This window comes from Genypterus blacodes, unplaced genomic scaffold (assembly GCF_046128005.1).
Source record: "Genypterus blacodes isolate CSIRO-AG114 ecotype Tasmania unplaced genomic scaffold, CSIRO-AGI_Gbla_v1 ptg000156l_1, whole genome shotgun sequence".
Taxonomy (NCBI): domain Eukaryota; kingdom Metazoa; phylum Chordata; class Actinopteri; order Ophidiiformes; family Ophidiidae; genus Genypterus; species Genypterus blacodes.
Window position 1 is genome coordinate 2,316,396 of NW_027466957.1, and position 18,953 is coordinate 2,335,348.

Below are 18,953 nucleotides of genomic sequence, written 5' to 3' on the forward strand. Positions count from 1 at the left end.
TTGAAATAATATAAAATATAATAATAATTTATAAATTTAAAAAAATAATATTGAAATCTATTATTTAATTCATATTGTTTTGAAACAGGGAATCTGATGCTATAGTGGCACTGGGTTTTGGTTTCTAACACTAACTGATTCAATGCATGTATGGATGTAACCTGGATTCATCAGGCGTTGATCGGGCAGCCCTGACTTGTTCCCAGTAGCATGCCTTAGCTCCCTCCTAGCCAGCACAGGTATTGGCCACCGAGAGGGTCTCTCTTCCACCTATGCAGCACTCCTCAAGGATACCGTCTCACCCCTGTCCCACTAGGCCAGGAGTGTCCAATCTTCGGCCAGCAGGCCAAATGCGGCACATTCTAAAAATATAATGGAATGTGGCCCACACGTGAAACTTGCGCTTGACTGTATTGTTCTTCTTAGCTTTACCACTAGTTGGAGCTACTGTCGAGCAAGACAGCTTCTCCACAGAACAAGGGCAATAAAAATCTAAGCGCAGCATCACTGCTCCCATTTGAAATCTTCCCATCCCTTTTCCCCCTTGTTTTTCACATTTGATTGATTTTGATAACTTTAATACATGGCACTACAGGCAATACACTCCGCCTCTAGTGAGTGGCCCAGTCCTTCATACATTTTTCCGTATGTGGCTCTCAGTGAAAAGATTTTGAACACCCCTGCATTTGGCTGTTAGTTTCACTGAAGGATTTACCTGCATGCCCTCTGCAAACTCCATGAAGCAACAGAAAGTTCTTGGCTGTTATTTAATAAGTAATTAACCTCAATGACAAAGGTCAAAGACGACAGGAACAACAACACTGTCATAATAATGAGTATTTATGATCAACACCAACATTATTAGTAGAGAATGGAACGCCACAAGGAATACAGTGATACAGTCTGTTTAACAACCTCACACCAGCCCCAGCCACTTGACACTGTCACAATGAAAGCACTTACAAAGCCAAGCTTCTCCCTAAATCCCATAATTATTCCTGATCCATTCTGTACCTGGGCTCGAGCCGTCTGATGCTTGCTGAGGGTATTCCACCTTCCTACAATCAGCTTATACAGAAAGATTGGCATGATTGGCTTATAACATCAGCTTGTAAGTATTATGCTTAAGCAGCGTGATGCAGACAGATTGTTTAAGAAGAATGAATGTAAGATAATTTACGGTGGCCCCCTTTCCCTTAATACCTTCATTCACTATTTTTTATTGTAATCACACATCGTTTTCCATTATTTCCTTATTTTACCCAACAAAAGAAAGTGGGACAAATATGTTTTTTGATATGACTTTAAACCCTGCTGTTGCTGTTGCTTATTTTTAATTTCATGTCAGGCTCAGTCTTATCGCAACAGAGTGTATGAATATATGATGGCTGCGCTCTGGAAGAACCTTGGTTGTTCTGCGCCCTGCCCCCTCTCTCCAACTAATCCCTTTCCTCCAGCGCTACTTTGAAATTAAGCTTGGAGGAAGCCGGGTGTCTCCCAAACCCTTCTGCTCTGACACCGGGGCCTCAATCAGCCTGGTGCTGCAGCTTTAAGGAGCAACACAACTTCTCCTCAAAGGAAAATAGTTTCTTATCAGGCTGTTTGGATGGACGTAAACATTGCTGCATCGGTATACTAATTGTCATACATTATATTCATACATGAAGACATAAAACAATGGCACTGACTAAGAATACGTTAAACGAATTACATAAAAAACACATTTTTTAACTGAACTAGTTTTGATGAAATGTGGTGGAAAGATGGAACATTACTCAGAAAACCTCATCCATTGTGGTGGTGATCCAAATCCTGGGGTCGAGCCAGTGAATTTTAAATTACCCCTTCACATAGGGTGTATGGGACAATTTCACATACCTTTGTACATTTTTTAAAAGTAAAATACCAATCTGAGTAATTCTAAAAAAAAATGATTATTATTAGTATTACTATTGTTATTATTAGTATATTAGTATTATAACACTGGAAACAGAACACACAATATACAATGTACATGCAAAAAACAATATACACACAAGAGCAATATACACACATGAAACTATATACACACAAGAAATTGTACACAATGTACAATGTGCACAATATACACCCAATAGACAATATTTTGCAATTTGTTTTTATTGAAGCAGATATTGTACATGACATTGTGCATACAGGTGTAGGGTATTTTGGAGATCATTTTTTATATAGAAAGAGGGAAGAGAGGAGAGAGAGAGATAGAGAGAAGGGAGGAAGGTTGTGATATCCCTACTATTGTTGTTGAACTTTATACATAGACCCTGAGGTAGAGTACAAGTGGACTGGAGTTGCAATGATGTTATAGGGTACATACAGAACTTACAGGATGATGTCAAACAGCAATGTAGGCTAGTACAAATCACATCATAGGTTGTGATAGAGAGAGAGATAGGGGAGAAACAAACAGGAAAGAAAAGAACCAGAGAGATGACATCCCACCCGAAACCCCACCCAACCCCACAGTCATACAACCCCGCATTCACACAACCCCGTCCTGGACTGTCTGAAATGCAAAATAAAATGATAAAATAAAATAAAAAGGAACTGATCTGTGTTCTGGTAATCAGTCACTGGTCTGGCATAGCCTGTAGATCTGTGAAATAGGAGAGGAAAGGTTGCCATCTCTGATTTATCAGTGTGGTTCCTCATAGTGCATTGGATTTTTTTTCTCACCTTGTGAGTATGAGCTATGTAGGTATGAGCAGAAAGATATGTATATCTATATATATCAATATATATATTGATATATATATACATCCTTCACGTTACAGTATCCTATATATATATATGCACAACACCTTTTTAATTATAAGGACCTGTTATAAAGTTTTATTGCAGTTGGTATGAATGACCTGCGGTAACGTTCGGTCCTACTCAGTGGCTGCAGCAGTCTGCTACTGAAGGAGTTGCTTAGAGCTCCCACAGTATCATGGAGGGGGTTAGAGGAGTTGTCCATGATGGCGGTCAGCAGAGCTAACATCCTTCTCTCACCCACCACCTCTATAGAGTCCAGGAGGCCGCCCAGTACAGAGCTGGGCTTCCTCACCAGCTTATTTAGCCTCTTCCGATCCCTCTCTGTACCTGTACAGCCCAAGCAAACCACTTCATAGAACAGCGGTGGCGGACCCGTGGCTCGCACTGTGGGGGTGGCAACGACACGTCTCAAAGCTGTAAGTGGCTCATCCTACCTACAACAAACTCAAGGCAACGACTGCTGGGTGAGTAGTGAGCTATACAGAGCTTGTGTATACAGAAAAAGTGTCTATTTGTACTATTTCATAGTCTGGCTGAGATAATTCTTCCATTCGTTTGATTAATAAATGTCATTTATGTGTAACAATTAGGGTTACAGTAACTAAAGGGCAAGGGTTAGAGTTCGACTAGAGGGCAAATGAAAGAGAATTCCTTACTTCTGATGTGAGATTGATTTGATTGGATTGTCTTAATTGAAGAATTAGGGTTTGATTAATTTCCCAAATTAATCAATTAATTTACCTATTGGAAGGTGGTTCCCCAACAATGAGTGTTAATAAGTATTACTTACCTCCCCCTTCACAGCTGATGATTTGGTTTCCGAAGCTAAGTTGCTTCAATACTGCAAATAAGTATTCCCATTCTACCCTGTGGAAGGCTTATTCAGCAAGCATTCCACAATGCGGCACATAGTACATATACTATGTATTGCACATAAGGATGTCAACATGCTTCAAGGTGCTATTTGGTTTTGTCAACCATGTCAATGTGGGACTTTTGAGGGAAATTTCCTATCCTTTTTATGTAAATAATCAAATACTCATTTGAGTTTTAGCTCTATTGTGACCTTGTGGCACGGTTATGGAAGATGAGAAAGCTGCTTACAGCACTTTAAGTCTTTTCTGCTCATTTCTTGTTTTCTTCCAAACTTTTCATTGTGACATAGAGCTCTTACACTTAGTGCACATTGTCAAAACGGTAAGTGTGCAGCATTGTAAATCACCTGCACTAGAATATTTAGCCTGTGTGTTGATCTGCACAGGAACTAAATCCCCTCTTTTGTCCTTGTCCTTTGTGAGTTGTTTGGAGAACAGTGAATATGTTGGCTCAAGTTGCCTTTGGGAAGGAAGGCAATTACAGTGGGGTTTCATGTACCCCACAGCCTGGGATTACAAAAGCCTCGTATCAGAGACACAGTGACCCCACCCTCCATTGTTGCTTCATCTGAGCTATTTGGCGTCTCCAGCTGGGAGGAGGAAGCTTGCAGACTTGGGAGGTATATTTAATTTGACAATCACAGGCCTGGATGATAATAGCAGCCACTGTGCTCAGTGACATGTCAGACAGCAAAGAATTACAAGGGTTTTGTCACCCCAGTTGTTTTGAATTCAGGGTTATCGAACCCAAAGAGACAGCAAAGAAAACAATCGATATGCTAATTCTTCTCACTTCTATCTGCTGACCCTGCCCACTGAACCATAGCACCGCAATAGCAAGAATCCTAAGGCATTACGTTCAGTTCATCACCGCACAGTCAGATAGATACAAAGAAACATGGAGCCGCTGTTGTATTACATTGGTCCAGGTTAACAGTAGGCGATAGGGTAAAGAAAGGGAAATAGTTTTCTTCCCAGCATAATCATCAGACATTATATGTCTTTCTCTCTTTGTTTCTCTTTCCTCTCTCTCTTTTATTGTCAAGGAAGCATTACTGGCGCTACCCCCGACTCCTGAGGATCATGCACCTACTCATTAATGATCTGTTTCCTTCCTCGTTACACAGACTTAGCTGAATCTTTTGAGATTTGGCTTTCCTCCCAATTACAATTTAATCAATGCGTTTGTTTGTTTGCAAATGTCCTTTTGCAGTGAAACTAAACAAACAAAATGTGTTTTGTAGCTCAGGTTTTTTTATTTTTTTATTTCGCATTCTAAAACATTCCAAATCCATAGGTTGCCTGTCACAGGGCTGAGAGGGACAACTTCACAACACCTCCATTCACACCTATGGGCAATTTAGAGTTTCCAATTCACCAAAGGTGCATGTCTTTTGAGGTGGGAAGAAACCAATGCAGACACAAGGAGAACATGCAAACTCCTGGGAGAAACGCCAAAGTTAAAACTTGGTCTAGACCTGATTGTCCTGTGCCTACTGTGAACAATACTATCAACAAGTTTAACGCTCATGAGATTGAAGCAGTCCTTCAGAATCAAGGACAATGCCCAACACCACATCCAAACTGTGCTTCAAGTTTCATGTCTCACCATCTGTGCCTGTTGGGTCAAGTGTTTCACACTTCTTAATATGTGGCCATTACGATTTGTTTGCAGTTTCTATGTTGAAACCCACTCCGAAGTCAACATCCTGTTAAGTTGATCGTCTATATTTGACACAGAGTTAGAAAAGAGCCAAGTCTGTTGTTGTCTATTTGAAAGAATGATTTCCACCAGACAGATCAAAATGATGTGATTGTAGTGTAATTCTGGTCAGTCACCAGACTGGATATCATGCAGATAACAAATGATGCAGGTCATAGATAATTCTGAATATGGTTATAGCTTCTGTGTGACATATTGAAACATTATCATTACTGCAGTCAGTTCCTGCACTGGAGACACTCTTCACACACATTCACTTTGTTAGCAAAACAGCTGGGCTCTGGGTGATGTCACTGTGTTCCAGCTGCAAAGATATGGCAGCACAGCAGCTGTTATGTTTTGGGAAAGACTACAGAATCCTGTGGGCCCCTTTCTTTCACATGATGTCACAAAATACACACAACAGAAACCGATCCAGAGCTGAATTATGTTTATTTTAGAATCACAACACTTGGAAACTATGATCAAGTTGAGGTCTACCTACTGAGCCACTGTGCTGCAGTAAAGATGCAGTAGAAATGTTACGGGATATGGTCCAGATGCCATAAGTTGATCTCAGAGATAATTGGAATACTTTTTCATTCCAAATAATGTTTTGAAATATGGAAAAATATAATATGTCCCATCATTAAATGTTTATATAATAAGATTTCTGAATGGGATTCAACTCAAAAATATGTCCCACTAGAGTGGTTGTAATTGCCTTTTGCAACAGACATTTATTTTTTTTCAATCTTGCAAAATCTCTGCAAGAAATCTGGTCTAGTTTAAGTGGATATGTCAGTGGCTATTTAAATAAACATTTTTCATAAATTTAATTCTACCATGTTAACGTCAGTGTTGGAGAATCCCCCTCGATGAAGTGTTTGATTTGATCATGAGAGAGAGGGTGATGATTCGTAACCCTAGAATACATCAGTGGAAAAATGAGCTTTGAGAACATTTGTTAACGTCTGTTGTCATGATTTACATTTCCATTAAACTGAAATGAAAATAATACACTACCATATGTTGCTTCCTCTCTAAATAAGCTAATAGATGAAAATAAAAATAACCAAACCCAAAATTATGATTGGATCAAAACCAATTAATGAATTAAATTAAGGAAAGTCGGGTAGACAGGGAAAAAACCTTAATGTATAAGTAAAAGGAATAAAGCTTGGGAGATGCAAGTCAAACTAATTAATCTAATTCACGTGATGTCTGAAATAAACAGCTGATTAAGCTACCCATAGATATTCAAAATTCTAATCAATGCACAGAGCACTGCTTACAATCTGACATCAGCTTTTATCACACCAATCATCACACATTATGCTCAACAAGGTAAATTCAGAGGTAGATAGACAAACATGCGTAAACTTTAGAACTAGGAATTTGACATACAGATTTGTCTAAAAAACTAAACATGGGGCTACAAAAAACAGGAAGTCATCATAAACATCAAATAATTATGAAACTTTGATAACAATGACCTTTTTGTGATAACAGACAGGTTTTAGACCTTTTTGGTAACATCAACCGGGTATAAGCTACGGAACTAATGGCTGTATCATTTTCATTCCCTGTTAGAAAAACTTTTATCAGTATTGGATTCATATGAGAATAAAGGGGAAATTAGTCTTTAGGGGCAGAAGAAAGGAGCAGAGACATTAAGATACAAAAGCTCTTGTTTTGCTCTCCATGCTATTGCAGAGGCTTTTCTCTGCTTTACACCAACAAAGAAGGACTAGCAGATGAATTTGGGTATTTAGGGATAATTTAGCTGAGCTGGCAGAATTTGCATAGTCACTGTGTTCTATACCTAATCCCTTTTCTTACCAGGTTACCTGGTTTACAAACAAGTTTAGGCGTTCTCTCATCACCATCATATGCACTGTATAAGCTCCTTCTGTAACATAGTCACATAAACAAACAGCTAGACAAAGTAGGACAGAGGAGATGCAGAGTGCATTAAGGTGGCAGAGATGCAGGCAGTGTGTTTGGGGATTTGCATACACACCACATGAAATAGGCTTGATCCATCATGCCACAGCTTGGTTTAATCTGTTGTTTTGTTGTCTCCTTAAAGGGAAAATTGTTTGATGTTGAATAATGAACACAATTTTACTGTAAGAATTTTACTGCAGTAATGTGAACAACATATGCAGGGTTTCTTCAGCTTGCTGGTGCCGGACACAGCTGGACACATCCCGACACAGACACAAAACAAATCCTTAAATAATAACTCCACCCCAAAAAACGAAAAACAAACGGTGATGGATTGACACAATATTACATCACAACCAAGGAAATATAGAACATATTTGGACAGTACAATTATAGCTTACCACAGGAAAGAGTCTGGTAATCTAAAAATGAGGCCCCTCAACCATTGAAATTTAAATGTTGCTTTTGGTCATGGAAATACTTAAATTATTCTATACGGTATATAACACTTAATGCTCTGTTTATCCTGCAAGGAGCAGCACATGGTCATTGGCAAAAGGTCATGCTGCATCAAATAATCACATGTGGACAAAATAAAAATACAGAATTGTAAGAAAATGATGGTGCTTGACTATATGCTCGGCCCGGCACGTTCATTATCATGCCAACATCATTATTTTAATCAAAACTTTGTGTCACAAATGTATATTTTTACATTATTTAGAATTTAGATTTCAACTTTATTTTATAACTTAGAAATACTTTGTTATATTTAATATTTATTCTATTTTAATTATCATAAATTATGAATGTCATTGTTATTTGTTCTATTAAACGTTTATTATTATTAGAAATATTACATATGAGACTTGGGCAGAGCTCACTTTATCTAATCTCTTCTGCCCTCTAGTGGCAGATACAGATTTAAAATACTTGCGCAGCACTGGCATGGCAACTTCCTGTACCAGAGAAAAATTCAAGTAATCAAGGTAACCAGGTGTCTGTTCAGGGTAAAATAACATTCGAGGATTGTATGAGATCCAATAGGATAGTGCGATAGAAGGTGAAATCTACCAGGTGGAAACGGATGTAGATGTTAAGGACCAAGAATCCTACATATTTTTCATTACATGTGTGGACAATTCTGTTACATGTAATGCCCAGGGCAGTGCCCTCCAGGGCGGAGAGTGGTTTACTTCAGGATTTCTATTTCGTTGGAGTAATTGGAAGACAACACAGGATGTTTTCTCACACATTGTTGTTTTGTCCATGATCTCAAAAAAAAGCTTTTTCCTAGACCCCTGGAGGAAAAACTTATGACCATAGAATGTGATTTGTTTAGAGACTTAAACTTGTTACATATAACATATAAAAAGACAACAAGAAACAACATTTAAAACAACATGTAAGAACAGCAGCTCTGTGAATAATTTAATTAAAAACACACTAAATTAACTAAATTTACTAAATTAGTAAGTAAGTATCAGAGCTCCCATGAATACTGTATATCGGATTCTAGAAGTCGCATCAAATGACTAGTGTGAACGCAGCTTGAGTGACATCCCTAAACTGGCTCCAAACGTGGGGAGGTAAAGTGCCCATCCTCCAGCTGGATCGGCAGGGTGAATCTAAGTCAGTCTGAAAACCTGAGTGAGCACACATCACTGACTCATGAAAGAATAGCTTTACTCTCAGAATAGCTTTACTATCCAATTCTGCTCGGAGTCCTGCGACCTGCAGAAGTTCTCAGATGACTCTTCAATAGAAGGCTGCATCACCGAGGGGAAGGATGAGGAGTACAGAGGCGTACAGAGGCGTCGTGGACTCCTTCGTCAAGTGGTACATAGGATGAAAAGCAAAATGCCCGAATAGATAAATTTTCGATAACATGAAATGAGTTAGAAAACATCTTTTTCTGGACTCATCCACGCTAGTTGCACGTGACAGCCATACAAAAGTCCAACTGAACAGCATTGTTGATATTGATTTACTCGCCAGCACGTCCTCTGTGTCAACGACACTGAGTCGCTCTGATTCAAACTGTGCTGAGTTCAGTTACATTAAGGTGTATGCACGACATTTATGACCTTAAATGCACTATAATCAAAGTGTTGAGTTCCTGAGAGTAACTGTGGCTGCAGTGGTCCTTTAAGAGGCGTGCCGACAGCGTGACAGTAACACTGAGCTCCATAACGTCCTAGAGTGGACCCGTCCATGCAGACTGCTCGCCCAACCTCCCTGTCCCGTGGAAATTGAAACTTTGGACAAAGTCTTCACTATTTTATTGTAGTTGTACTTTGGCTTTCTCTACTCCACTATAGAGGCCTGCTTTAAACCCTGATCGCGTTTGATCCAGCGAGGGGAAATGGCCACAGACGAGCTGTCGTTGAAACTGAGCCGTCGGCTGCAGATTGAGGAGGGCGGCGAGGAACCGATCGTGGAAGTACAGGATCACCAGAATGGCTCAGAAGAGAAAACGAGTACTGCCAACGCGGACTCTGAGTTGGGCGCGAAGCTGCTCCGTCGTGGGGAGCTGAACGAGGGCCAGGGCGAGGCGATCCAGCCCAGCATGAAGGTCTTCAACCCGTACACCGAGTTCAAAGAGTTCTCCAGAAAACAGATCAAAGATATGGAGAAAATGTTCAAGACGTGAGTCACTTCACCGAAAACACACAGACACGACACACCGCCTCGAATGACTCATAAAGTGAGAGAGAAATAGAATGAAATCAAACAGCAAACAAGGGAGGGTAATAACAAGTCAAAGTTAACAGTAAAAGTTGTAATTCAACAAAAAATAAGTATAAGCAGGAGTGTTGAATGTTCATTTAAGTTCAGTGATGCTTGTTATCTTTGCAACTCTTGTCTTATTTGTTTCAGCTGCTTCTGAATAAGTTGTTGAACCACACACTGACCTGTAGGGCCTATTAACCGGATAAGACGGCTTCATTTGATGAGACATAAGAAGTTATTAATCTTGGGGGAAATATTTGAGTGTTGTGCCAGCAGAGAACAGGGCACAGAGATACTGCAAGTACAGTAACAAACTACACAATAAAGGACACAATTCAGTAAGTCTAAAAACAAATGTATGCTGAAAAATGAGACAAAAACCTTTATTTTTTGTTACTAATTTTACAGACAAACAAATAATTGTAAAAATATATATAATAGGACATTTGAGCCACAGATGACTTTCAGTCAAGTCCAAGGCACAACTTTTGTTGTTGTTTGTTTTGTTCTCAAAATATAATGAACTCTTCCTAGTTTAGGAGAAAAAACATCCTGCTGTGGATTCAACCCCCAATGTTATAAATGGTAAAAGTGTCGTACATTTGCTCAGGTTTGGTTAAGTGTTGACAGCCCACAGTTATTAATTGTTTGAGTGAATTTAAACCATAAGCCTGTGTGAAGAGAGTGTGCCTACTTGCATGCATGCAGTGAAAGGCTGGTTCCTTTGCTTTGTTTTAGGGAAGATTTAGGGAATCATTTCTGTTCAGACAGTAACATTTCTAAGAGGTCCTAGACTAATAAACAAGCGCCTTCTGCTTATATAACTGTTCAGAATTGACCAGCAAGTTTACCCCTTACCTGGAAAAGATCTGGAAAAAATATGAAATGGGGCATTGGTAACATGTATGCTTTATTACGTACCCTGCTATTGTCTCTTTAATTTAGCAATGTTATGTATATGGACGTTACATTAATTTAGAGCGCACATCAAGGTACGTGTCAAACAATGTCTTGATGCATCCAATAAGAAGACCCACTACCTCAAGTCCCCACCATAGGAAAGGTATGCTCTGATGGAGGCATCCAACCACCCAACACACCAGGTAAGTTACAAGATATGTTAATCATATCGTAGATCAAATTGCAATTTCTTTCAGAATGGTTGCAATATGATGTTTTGGCAGAATGGTATGTGTACTTAATCACATTTTTTGCCTTAATTGCAGAACAGAAAAAATATTTGGGCACGTAAACATAGTTGTTTAGGTCCTGCTAATTCAAGCTTGACGTGATAAATGAAGGAAATAATTACAGCAACCATTTGCCTGCGTCGGCCTCCATTTGCTGAAGGAACTTTAGGCACCGGGAAAGAGTTTGTTTCTCAGTGTTGTGTTATTGCATGTCCATGACTTTGAGCTACCATGCCCAAATTCTTCAAGTTCTTGTCATGTCCATGCCTGTCTGTGCACACCCTCCTTTAGAAGAAGAAGAAGACTAAACTTTAATAATAACCTAGGAGAAATTATTTTTTATTTTGTTTGTTGTATGTTTTTTTGTGACATATTTGAGCTGTGTATTAATGTGTGGCTAGAAATTCCTGGATTTGTGTAAATGATGCTACTAAAACACTAAAGCTTTCTGTTGCATTGAAGGAACCATTTACTGATGATTTAGCTTGGTTCGGGCTCACCAAAAGCAGTAGGATCCAACCTCAAATCTCCACCAAGGTCACTGTTGTTAATAATTTGAAATTATTTCTTAGTATCTTATGTGCAAAGATGATGTGTAATTATGCAGGGGGCATAAGTCAGAAGCACTGAATGTAAATGTGGCCTGTCTCTCTTCCTGTCTTATTGTCTGTGTGCTTGTCACACTGACTGTCTCTCATGAGAACTGTGTGCAGGCAGATTAAAAGAGTTAAGTTTTTTTTGTATTGCAGATTTGTCGTCATCAGGGACTCTGATAGTTAAAATATCACAATAATACTGTTAAACTGTATGACTTTATGTGAAATCGAACAGAATAGTAGTGATAGTAGTTCAGTTATTGGTGACTGACTCTAGTGAGTAATGTGCAGCAGTGATGATAAAAGAGGAACACAGTTTGATTCGAAGAAAGAATAGCCTCTGTTTGGTGGGGAACAGGCCCTCCTCACCCACTTCCTGCTTTCAGCACAAGGCTCTGGTGAACTAACCACAAGTCCAAAATTTGAGCATGGAAAAAATTCTTATAATAGCAATGTTTCAATATGACTGACAGGAAATACACATTAAAAGGTTTTCTTGACACAGAGTGGACAGGAACCTTTCAGAGATCACAGACATGGCTGGATGTATTTGAGGAGTGAGATGATGATTAACAGTTTAAACCATTTAGCGGTTTAAACTGAGATTGCCTCTCTGGGATTTACAAACCATTTAGCGTACAGTGTAAAACCTGTGTGCTCTTGTGTAACTCAAAGAGGAAGTTTAAACTGATGCAACTTCCTGTGTTTGGCGATTCTGGTAAATAGTGTATACACAGTATAACTAAGTAAATGAACTGTATTATGCAGAAAGTGGATGGACGATGAAGTTGCATCGAACAATTACACATAATGGCCCTGGAATACCACAGCACTGCAAATCTATCTCTTACTGCTCCACAAATACTTGGTTATATAAATCAGGTCCATTTAGCCAATAAGGATCCATGAAGCACTAACTCTTGTGAACTCGCCTGGTTTAGCTTTAGGTCTGTACATTGCTTCAAAATTGTGTGAGACACCTGTGGCCTAGTGGATTTGAGAAATGGAGAAGTTAACTATTAAAGAACCTGAGGGCAAGAAAGCAAATGATTAACATACAGTATAAACACAGCCATTGTGTTCTACTCCACATCCCCCTTTTGCTCTGTCTCAAAGCTCTACCAAGTTGACCTTTTGTACCGACAGATCTGACTCAACAAATTTCACATAAATAGTTGGTCACAACCAGTTATCTTTGTGTGTACACATTTCTCCACAAGTTACCGGTGTTACATAGCACACAGTGATGGCGAATGCAGAAAGGCCAGATTGCCTCTCTGGGATTTACAAACTTCTACTGACCCTTGAAGTCATATGGCTTGTCTATGAGAGACTGGATGAATCAAAATTAATGAAATGTTTACAGCTTCCCACGGAATTTGCTGTAGATGTCAAATTAAGCAACATTATGAACATCTCAAAAAATCAATAAAAAGGATACATAAGTCAAAAAGTATGTAATATAGTAAATTGTAGTAATAAAATAACAAACTAAATGTACACAATGTACAGGTATTTCTGTAGTGTTACTATAATATACAGTAAATCTAACTGTAGTAGCAGTACACGCATGTATAATATAAGGAAAGAATACAATTAGTGTAAGAAACTTAATCAACAATGTATATGCATACGTGTATCTGGAGTTGTGCAATTGGCTTAAATATGAATGAACTCTGACAACTGTAGTGCAAACTCTACAAACAAATGTATGCCCGTGAATGAATAAAATAAGTGTTAAAGCAACCGAATCAACAATGTATATGTATACATGTATCTGGTGTAGTACAATAAGTATAAATGTAAACTGTAAGTACTGTATAAAAACAAATGTATGTACATCTGAATCCAGAGTAGTGTATGCAATAGATATAGTGACTCTGGAATGTGGCAGTTCAGCTGTTAATGGGAGCCACAGCATGAGGGAAGAAGCTAGTCTAGTGTCTAGTGGTTTTGTTCATGAGTGACTGAAAATGCTTCCCAGAGGGCAGGGCTTATAGTAGCTAGGGTGTGATGATGGTGTGTTGATCTTGGCTGCTCAATTCCTGGTACTTGAGTGGTAGAGGTCCTGGATGGATAACCGTGTAGAAGTGGACCAACAGAGAGTTAAATTTCTACCTAGCTGAGAACTGTTCTGTTAGCTTTTCAGAGTATCGCTGCTGTACTTTACATTACATTACATTACGGTCATTTAGCAGACGCTTTTATCCAAAGCGACTTCCGATAAGTGCGTTCAACATAGGTAGACAAAAGAACTTCAGGTCACAAGAAATTGTAAGTGCATTTCCTTCCAAAAACCAACAGCTAAGAGCATAACTAGTGCTAGAGTAGAAGTGCATTAAGTTAGGTACTTCAGATCTCCCTCTCCAGTCTGTACTTGGCGTCATTGCAGAGAGGTTTATCCTCATTCCTGAAAGCACTCTTCTGTTCCCAACAAAGCTGTCTGTGTTTTGTTGTGAACCAGCGCTCGTCATTGTGGCAGGGATTCAATTACCCTTGCAAAAACTGACATATGAAGTCACAGTGTCTGTGTATTCATCGTTAGTTGCATATCTAAAACCATTCCAGTCGTTCACTCCACTCCGTTGCTCCACTGGTCTACATCCTCACCAGTAAAAGAGGTTGAAAAATGAAAAATGATTCCAGGTGGGTAGAACAAGATTTTAACAGACCTGTGACATCATTATGATATCCTTAATTAACGTAGAAATGGATACCGTCACTACTTGTTTTTCCCGACAACTCCGAGTCCTCTCTTTAGACTTGGAAGCCAGTTAGCAGAATCACATATAAGAGAAGCTGGCAGTTCACATGACAATGCCTTAAAATGCATGATTTCTCTGTTGCTTGCATGTTCACATATAAGAGCAGAATCACATTTATGAGAAGCCAGTGGTCCACATGTCAAAGCTTGAAAATGCAAGATTTCTCTGCTGCTCGCATGTTCTTTGAATGGCTGAACGCCACTGAGATCGGCCTGATCACAGCATAGCAGCTGTGTATTGTAAAGCATTTTGTCTGTCTACTTCTGTGTTTCTTAACCTCCTGAAACCCTTCGTCCTGATATATGGACATTACATTTTACCTCCCCTACACCTTATACATTATTGTGCTTTACTTTAACCGGTTGTCTTCATGTCTGGACATTTTTCGCTACCCCTAGTGGTATATATATATATATATATATATATATATATATACCACTTTGGGTCACTAGAAAACATAGCAGGAGGAAATGTGTTATCTCTCTCTCTCTTACTCTTTGTGTTTATATGTACTGTGTATAAATGTACGTGATCACGCTCTTCCCTTTTTTGTTTTGTACCCACTCATCCCAAATAGAAAGGATACATTTAAAATGCTTACAAAAGAGTCAAGAGGAAATGGAGAGATAAGAGAACAATATGGGCTCATATAGGCTCATCCATCACTTTTGAGTGTGACAGCTAGAGCATGAGGAAGTCAGACAAATTATAGCCAAGGACAATAATATAATACAATAATATAATACTAAACAGACTTTATGGTGAAGTAATTTATTTGTAATGTAATTGGTCAATGTTAAAGTGTTTTTGATGAACCTTTAGTTATGCAGCTCTATGATGTGACCTCAGTATGCTCATGATGGTTTTCTTCTTGTTCATAGGTATGATGCAGGGGGGGATAACTTCATTGACCTGATGGAGCTGAAGCTAATGATGGAGAAGCTTGAAGCTCCACAAACTCACCTCGGCCTGAAGAACATGATCAAAGAGGTGGATGAGGACCTCGACAACAAGCTTAGTTTCAGAGAGGTGAGATCAACTCCTTGTGACTCACCAGACATTTCAGTTTCTCTATCTACATCCTTATCGTTATCCTTTGACCTTTTTATTTCATTTAGTTCCTGCTGATCTTCAGAAAGGCAGCAGCAGGAGAACTGGCGGAAGACAGCGGCCTCAGCATCCTGGCTCATCTCTCTGAAATTGACGTTTCCACTGAAGGGGTTAAAGGTGCCAAGACCTTCTTTGAAGCCAAAGTACGTATAGCGCTACGTATGAGAATAGAGCTGAGAAATGTCTGTGAAGGTTCTCTGTCATTCAGGTCATGGTATCCAAGGAAAACAACTGCAACTGGCCTTGCTGGTAAAGGCTTAAAAAGGCTTCAGGTAAAGGCTTCAGAACTGAAGAAGTCTTTCATCCGAACCATCTTCAGAACCAGCAAGTCTAAGTTTTACTTTTCCTTGGAGAGTTGAGTCAAGTCAAGTAACCTTCCAATTAACCCAATATCACATACAAGTCTCAAATGGCTTTACAGACTCACAACATGGAAAATTCCCGACCCTGCCAAAAGCTCTCTAGGAAGACCACAAAAACTCCAGAGAAAACCTAAATGGATTCGTCCCCTCGGAAACCCCTTGGCAGGGAGGGAGAGGTAGAGAGGGAGAGAGAGGGACACAAAAATATATAATTAATTATTATATAATTAAAGTGCAATAATAAGAGATGCAGGGGGGCAGCTTGGTGGAGGTGAGTGAGAGGGTTAGAGAAGGATGGAGAGAGAACATCTGTTAATTGTGCCCCATCCTGTTACGACACTTTCACTAACCAGAGTGCACAAAGTCTGTCTGGACCCTAAGTTTAACCAGGGTTGGCTAATCACTTTCCCTGCAAGTAGGAGACTGCGCCTCCTGCCCATTTAGCAGTTATTGCAGTTTACTGAAGTGGTGCGTTTTTAAGCGGGATTTGAAAACTGATTTGGTGCAGGAAGTGCGTTCCAGAGCAAAGGAGAGCGGTACGAAAATGCTCTATTTCCAAAGGTCTTCGTTTTGACCTTCCGAATGACAAGGAAGCCTGCCTGCTCAGATCTTGAAGATCGCGCGGGAACAGAATGGGAAATAAGGTCAGAAGGAAACACAGTGGTTAGGCCATGTAGTATCTTATATGTAAGAAGTAAAACCTTAAAGTCGGCCCTGGAACTGACAGGAAGCTAGTGTAGCGATGCTAGAACTGGGGTATTTATTCACATCTGTTTAGCCTTCGGAGGACATCATCAGTCTTCTGTTTCTTGCATCAGGTCCGGGCAATCAATGACGACAACCGTTTTGAAGCAGAGATTCGCCAAGAGCAGGAGGCCAAGAAGAAAGAGGCGGAGGAACAGAAACAGAGACGAGACGCTTTCAAGGAACTGCGGTCAGCCTTCAAGTGATGGAGGAGCAGCATTCATTCCCTGTGCTTTACTAACCCTGTCATTAAAAGCTGTGTTTTTATATCTTCTGTGTTGAAAAGCTACATGTGTGGCAGTTTTCACTCATGTCCCATACATGCCCATTATTTGTCTATGATATGCTGGATTGGACACTGCAAAATAGCAGGAACTATGCCTATGAAAACATATGGACTCTTTTGTGTAATATAATTTGGGTTATTACATCACCATCACTGCTTTCATCAGACACAGGCCACGTTTACATTTTACATTTATGCTTACACGTCACCTGCATTTGCAATGTGACCTGTATCCAAATAAAGAGCCACATCAGAGAAGCAGTCCACCCTGTCCCATCACCTCAACTCTGCAGGGTAAATGCAGTGCAATGATCAAATGATTATATGTAATGGGAGGTGAAAGAAGGGCCACACGTTTTCAAAGTGTATCGTCTATTTTTGAGAGCATTGTGTTTGTATGTTAAGTATATTGTATTGAAAATAATTGTATATTAAGTAACACACAGTGTCCAGTCCATAGTGTTTATTAGATAAGTTATCATTCCACAGCTTTCTAGCTTAAGTCTAATTTGCTGCTTTCTTTTGTTCAGTCTTTGTCAAATCATTCTCGACATTTAATCACACTTAAACATATATCTCATTCAGTTGAGCTGTGAATGATTATTGTTAGTGCTGTATTTTCTTATAACGAGGTTGGGGTTTTGTGGTAGTGTTGGTGTAAGTGCATGGGATGTGTGAACACTTTTTAAAAGAAATATATTTTTTCAGTCTTTATTTAGAACTAATAAATGTAGTCATCCTTCAATGAGTTTTTATAGAACTGACTACCGTCATTGTTAAACACACCTCACCACAGGTTCAACCAGATTCTGAGTGACTGTTGTGTATATAATAGAAGCCCAGCTGCAGATGGTGGTCTACAACAGCAGAGCATTAGGGCTATTATTGGAGAAAATTGAGAGATTTCGACAATCAATTAGTAATCTATTCAAAGAAAACAGCCCAGTCTAAGAGTTGGTAGAGAAGAATACTTTACTGCAAGGGGACTGCAGATGAAAATCGGTACAGTTCATCAAATGGTAACATTTATGTTCAATATTGTACATGATAAAAAATGGACAGTTTCTTTTACAATGCTTTTCTTTTATGAATACGCGGTAATGATAATAATCTGTTGCTGAAGTACTTCCTTATTTGAGAAGCAAATACTAAAGCAGAGCTTAACCAGAGCGTCCACCGCATTATTTAGACACAAAGGCAGAAAGACTGATGTTCTCCTATTTGCTCATATGTTTGCTCATATACCTGCAATGCACACTGGACTTTATTTGGACTGGGTCGAGAACCGTCTGTTGTTGTGGTCCTTTGACACATTGTATGTAATATTGGGGTATACAAATGCATTTGATTTGATTTATTACTAACATTTATATTTTAGTTTTGTCAAAATATTTCATCTTTATTCTCATTGCATTTAAACTTTTTTTCTGGAAACATTCAGACTTAATTCTTGCATCGTTTTGACTTTTCCTTGACTTAAATCTCATCGTGTAATGATTTTATTTTGACAAGGACTGCAGGAAAGTGTGCATTCCAAACTGCGAGAAAAAAGGGAGAGAAGGGCGGAATTATCTACCTCCTCTGTGGTTGCTTTGTTGCCATTCCCAAGATCATAAAATCTGTCATGATGGATTTAAAGTTTTCATGATTTTTTTGGCTCAATTTGCAAATATCAGAGGTTTAGATTTGAGAATTGAAAAGTGTTAATCCTGAAGATTGTATGGTGCATTTGGGTTTGACAGCTGGACCACATTCTCAAAGTCCCTAAGTTTCACCTTTAATATAGACTGGCACAAAGCTGCTTTCATGAGATGAACGAAAGAAACTCTTGCGTGCAACAGAAAACA

At 39.1% G+C, this 18,953-nt stretch overlaps 1 protein-coding gene across 2 annotated transcripts; it reads left to right on the top strand.

The window, feature by feature from the left end:
* Positions 1 to 9,479: 9,479 nt before the first annotated feature.
* On the top strand, positions 9,480 to 18,675 carry efhd2 (EF-hand domain family, member D2). Of its 2 annotated transcripts, XM_076167040.1 has the most exons (5): positions 9,856 to 9,969; positions 11,033 to 11,156; positions 15,486 to 15,633; positions 15,723 to 15,857; positions 16,895 to 18,675. In XM_076167040.1, exons 3-5 carry the CDS (start codon positions 15,520 to 15,522, stop codon positions 17,024 to 17,026), a joined length of 381 nt encoding a protein of 126 aa, XP_076023155.1. In that variant the 5' UTR covers positions 9,856 to 9,969; positions 11,033 to 11,156; positions 15,486 to 15,519; the 3' UTR covers positions 17,027 to 18,675. The 2 variants fall into 2 exon arrangements, with proteins under 2 accessions (XP_076023154.1, XP_076023155.1); XM_076167039.1 differs by lacking the exon at positions 11,033 to 11,156 and having other exon boundaries at positions 9,480 to 9,969.
* Positions 18,676 to 18,953: the final 278 nt, after the last annotated feature.

Bases quoted from the DNA above. Each gene is read 5' to 3' on its own strand.
- efhd2 (XM_076167039.1), top strand. From the start codon at position 9,686: ATGGCCACAGACGAGCTGTCGTTGAAACTGAGCCGTCGGCTGCAGATT. The intron at 9,970-15,485 runs GTGAGTCACTTC...TCTTGTTCATAG, and splicing joins ATGGAGAAAATGTTCAAGAC to GTATGATGCAGGGGGGGATA. The intron at 15,858-16,894 runs GTACGTATAGCG...TTCTTGCATCAG, and splicing joins AGACCTTCTTTGAAGCCAAA to GTCCGGGCAATCAATGACGA.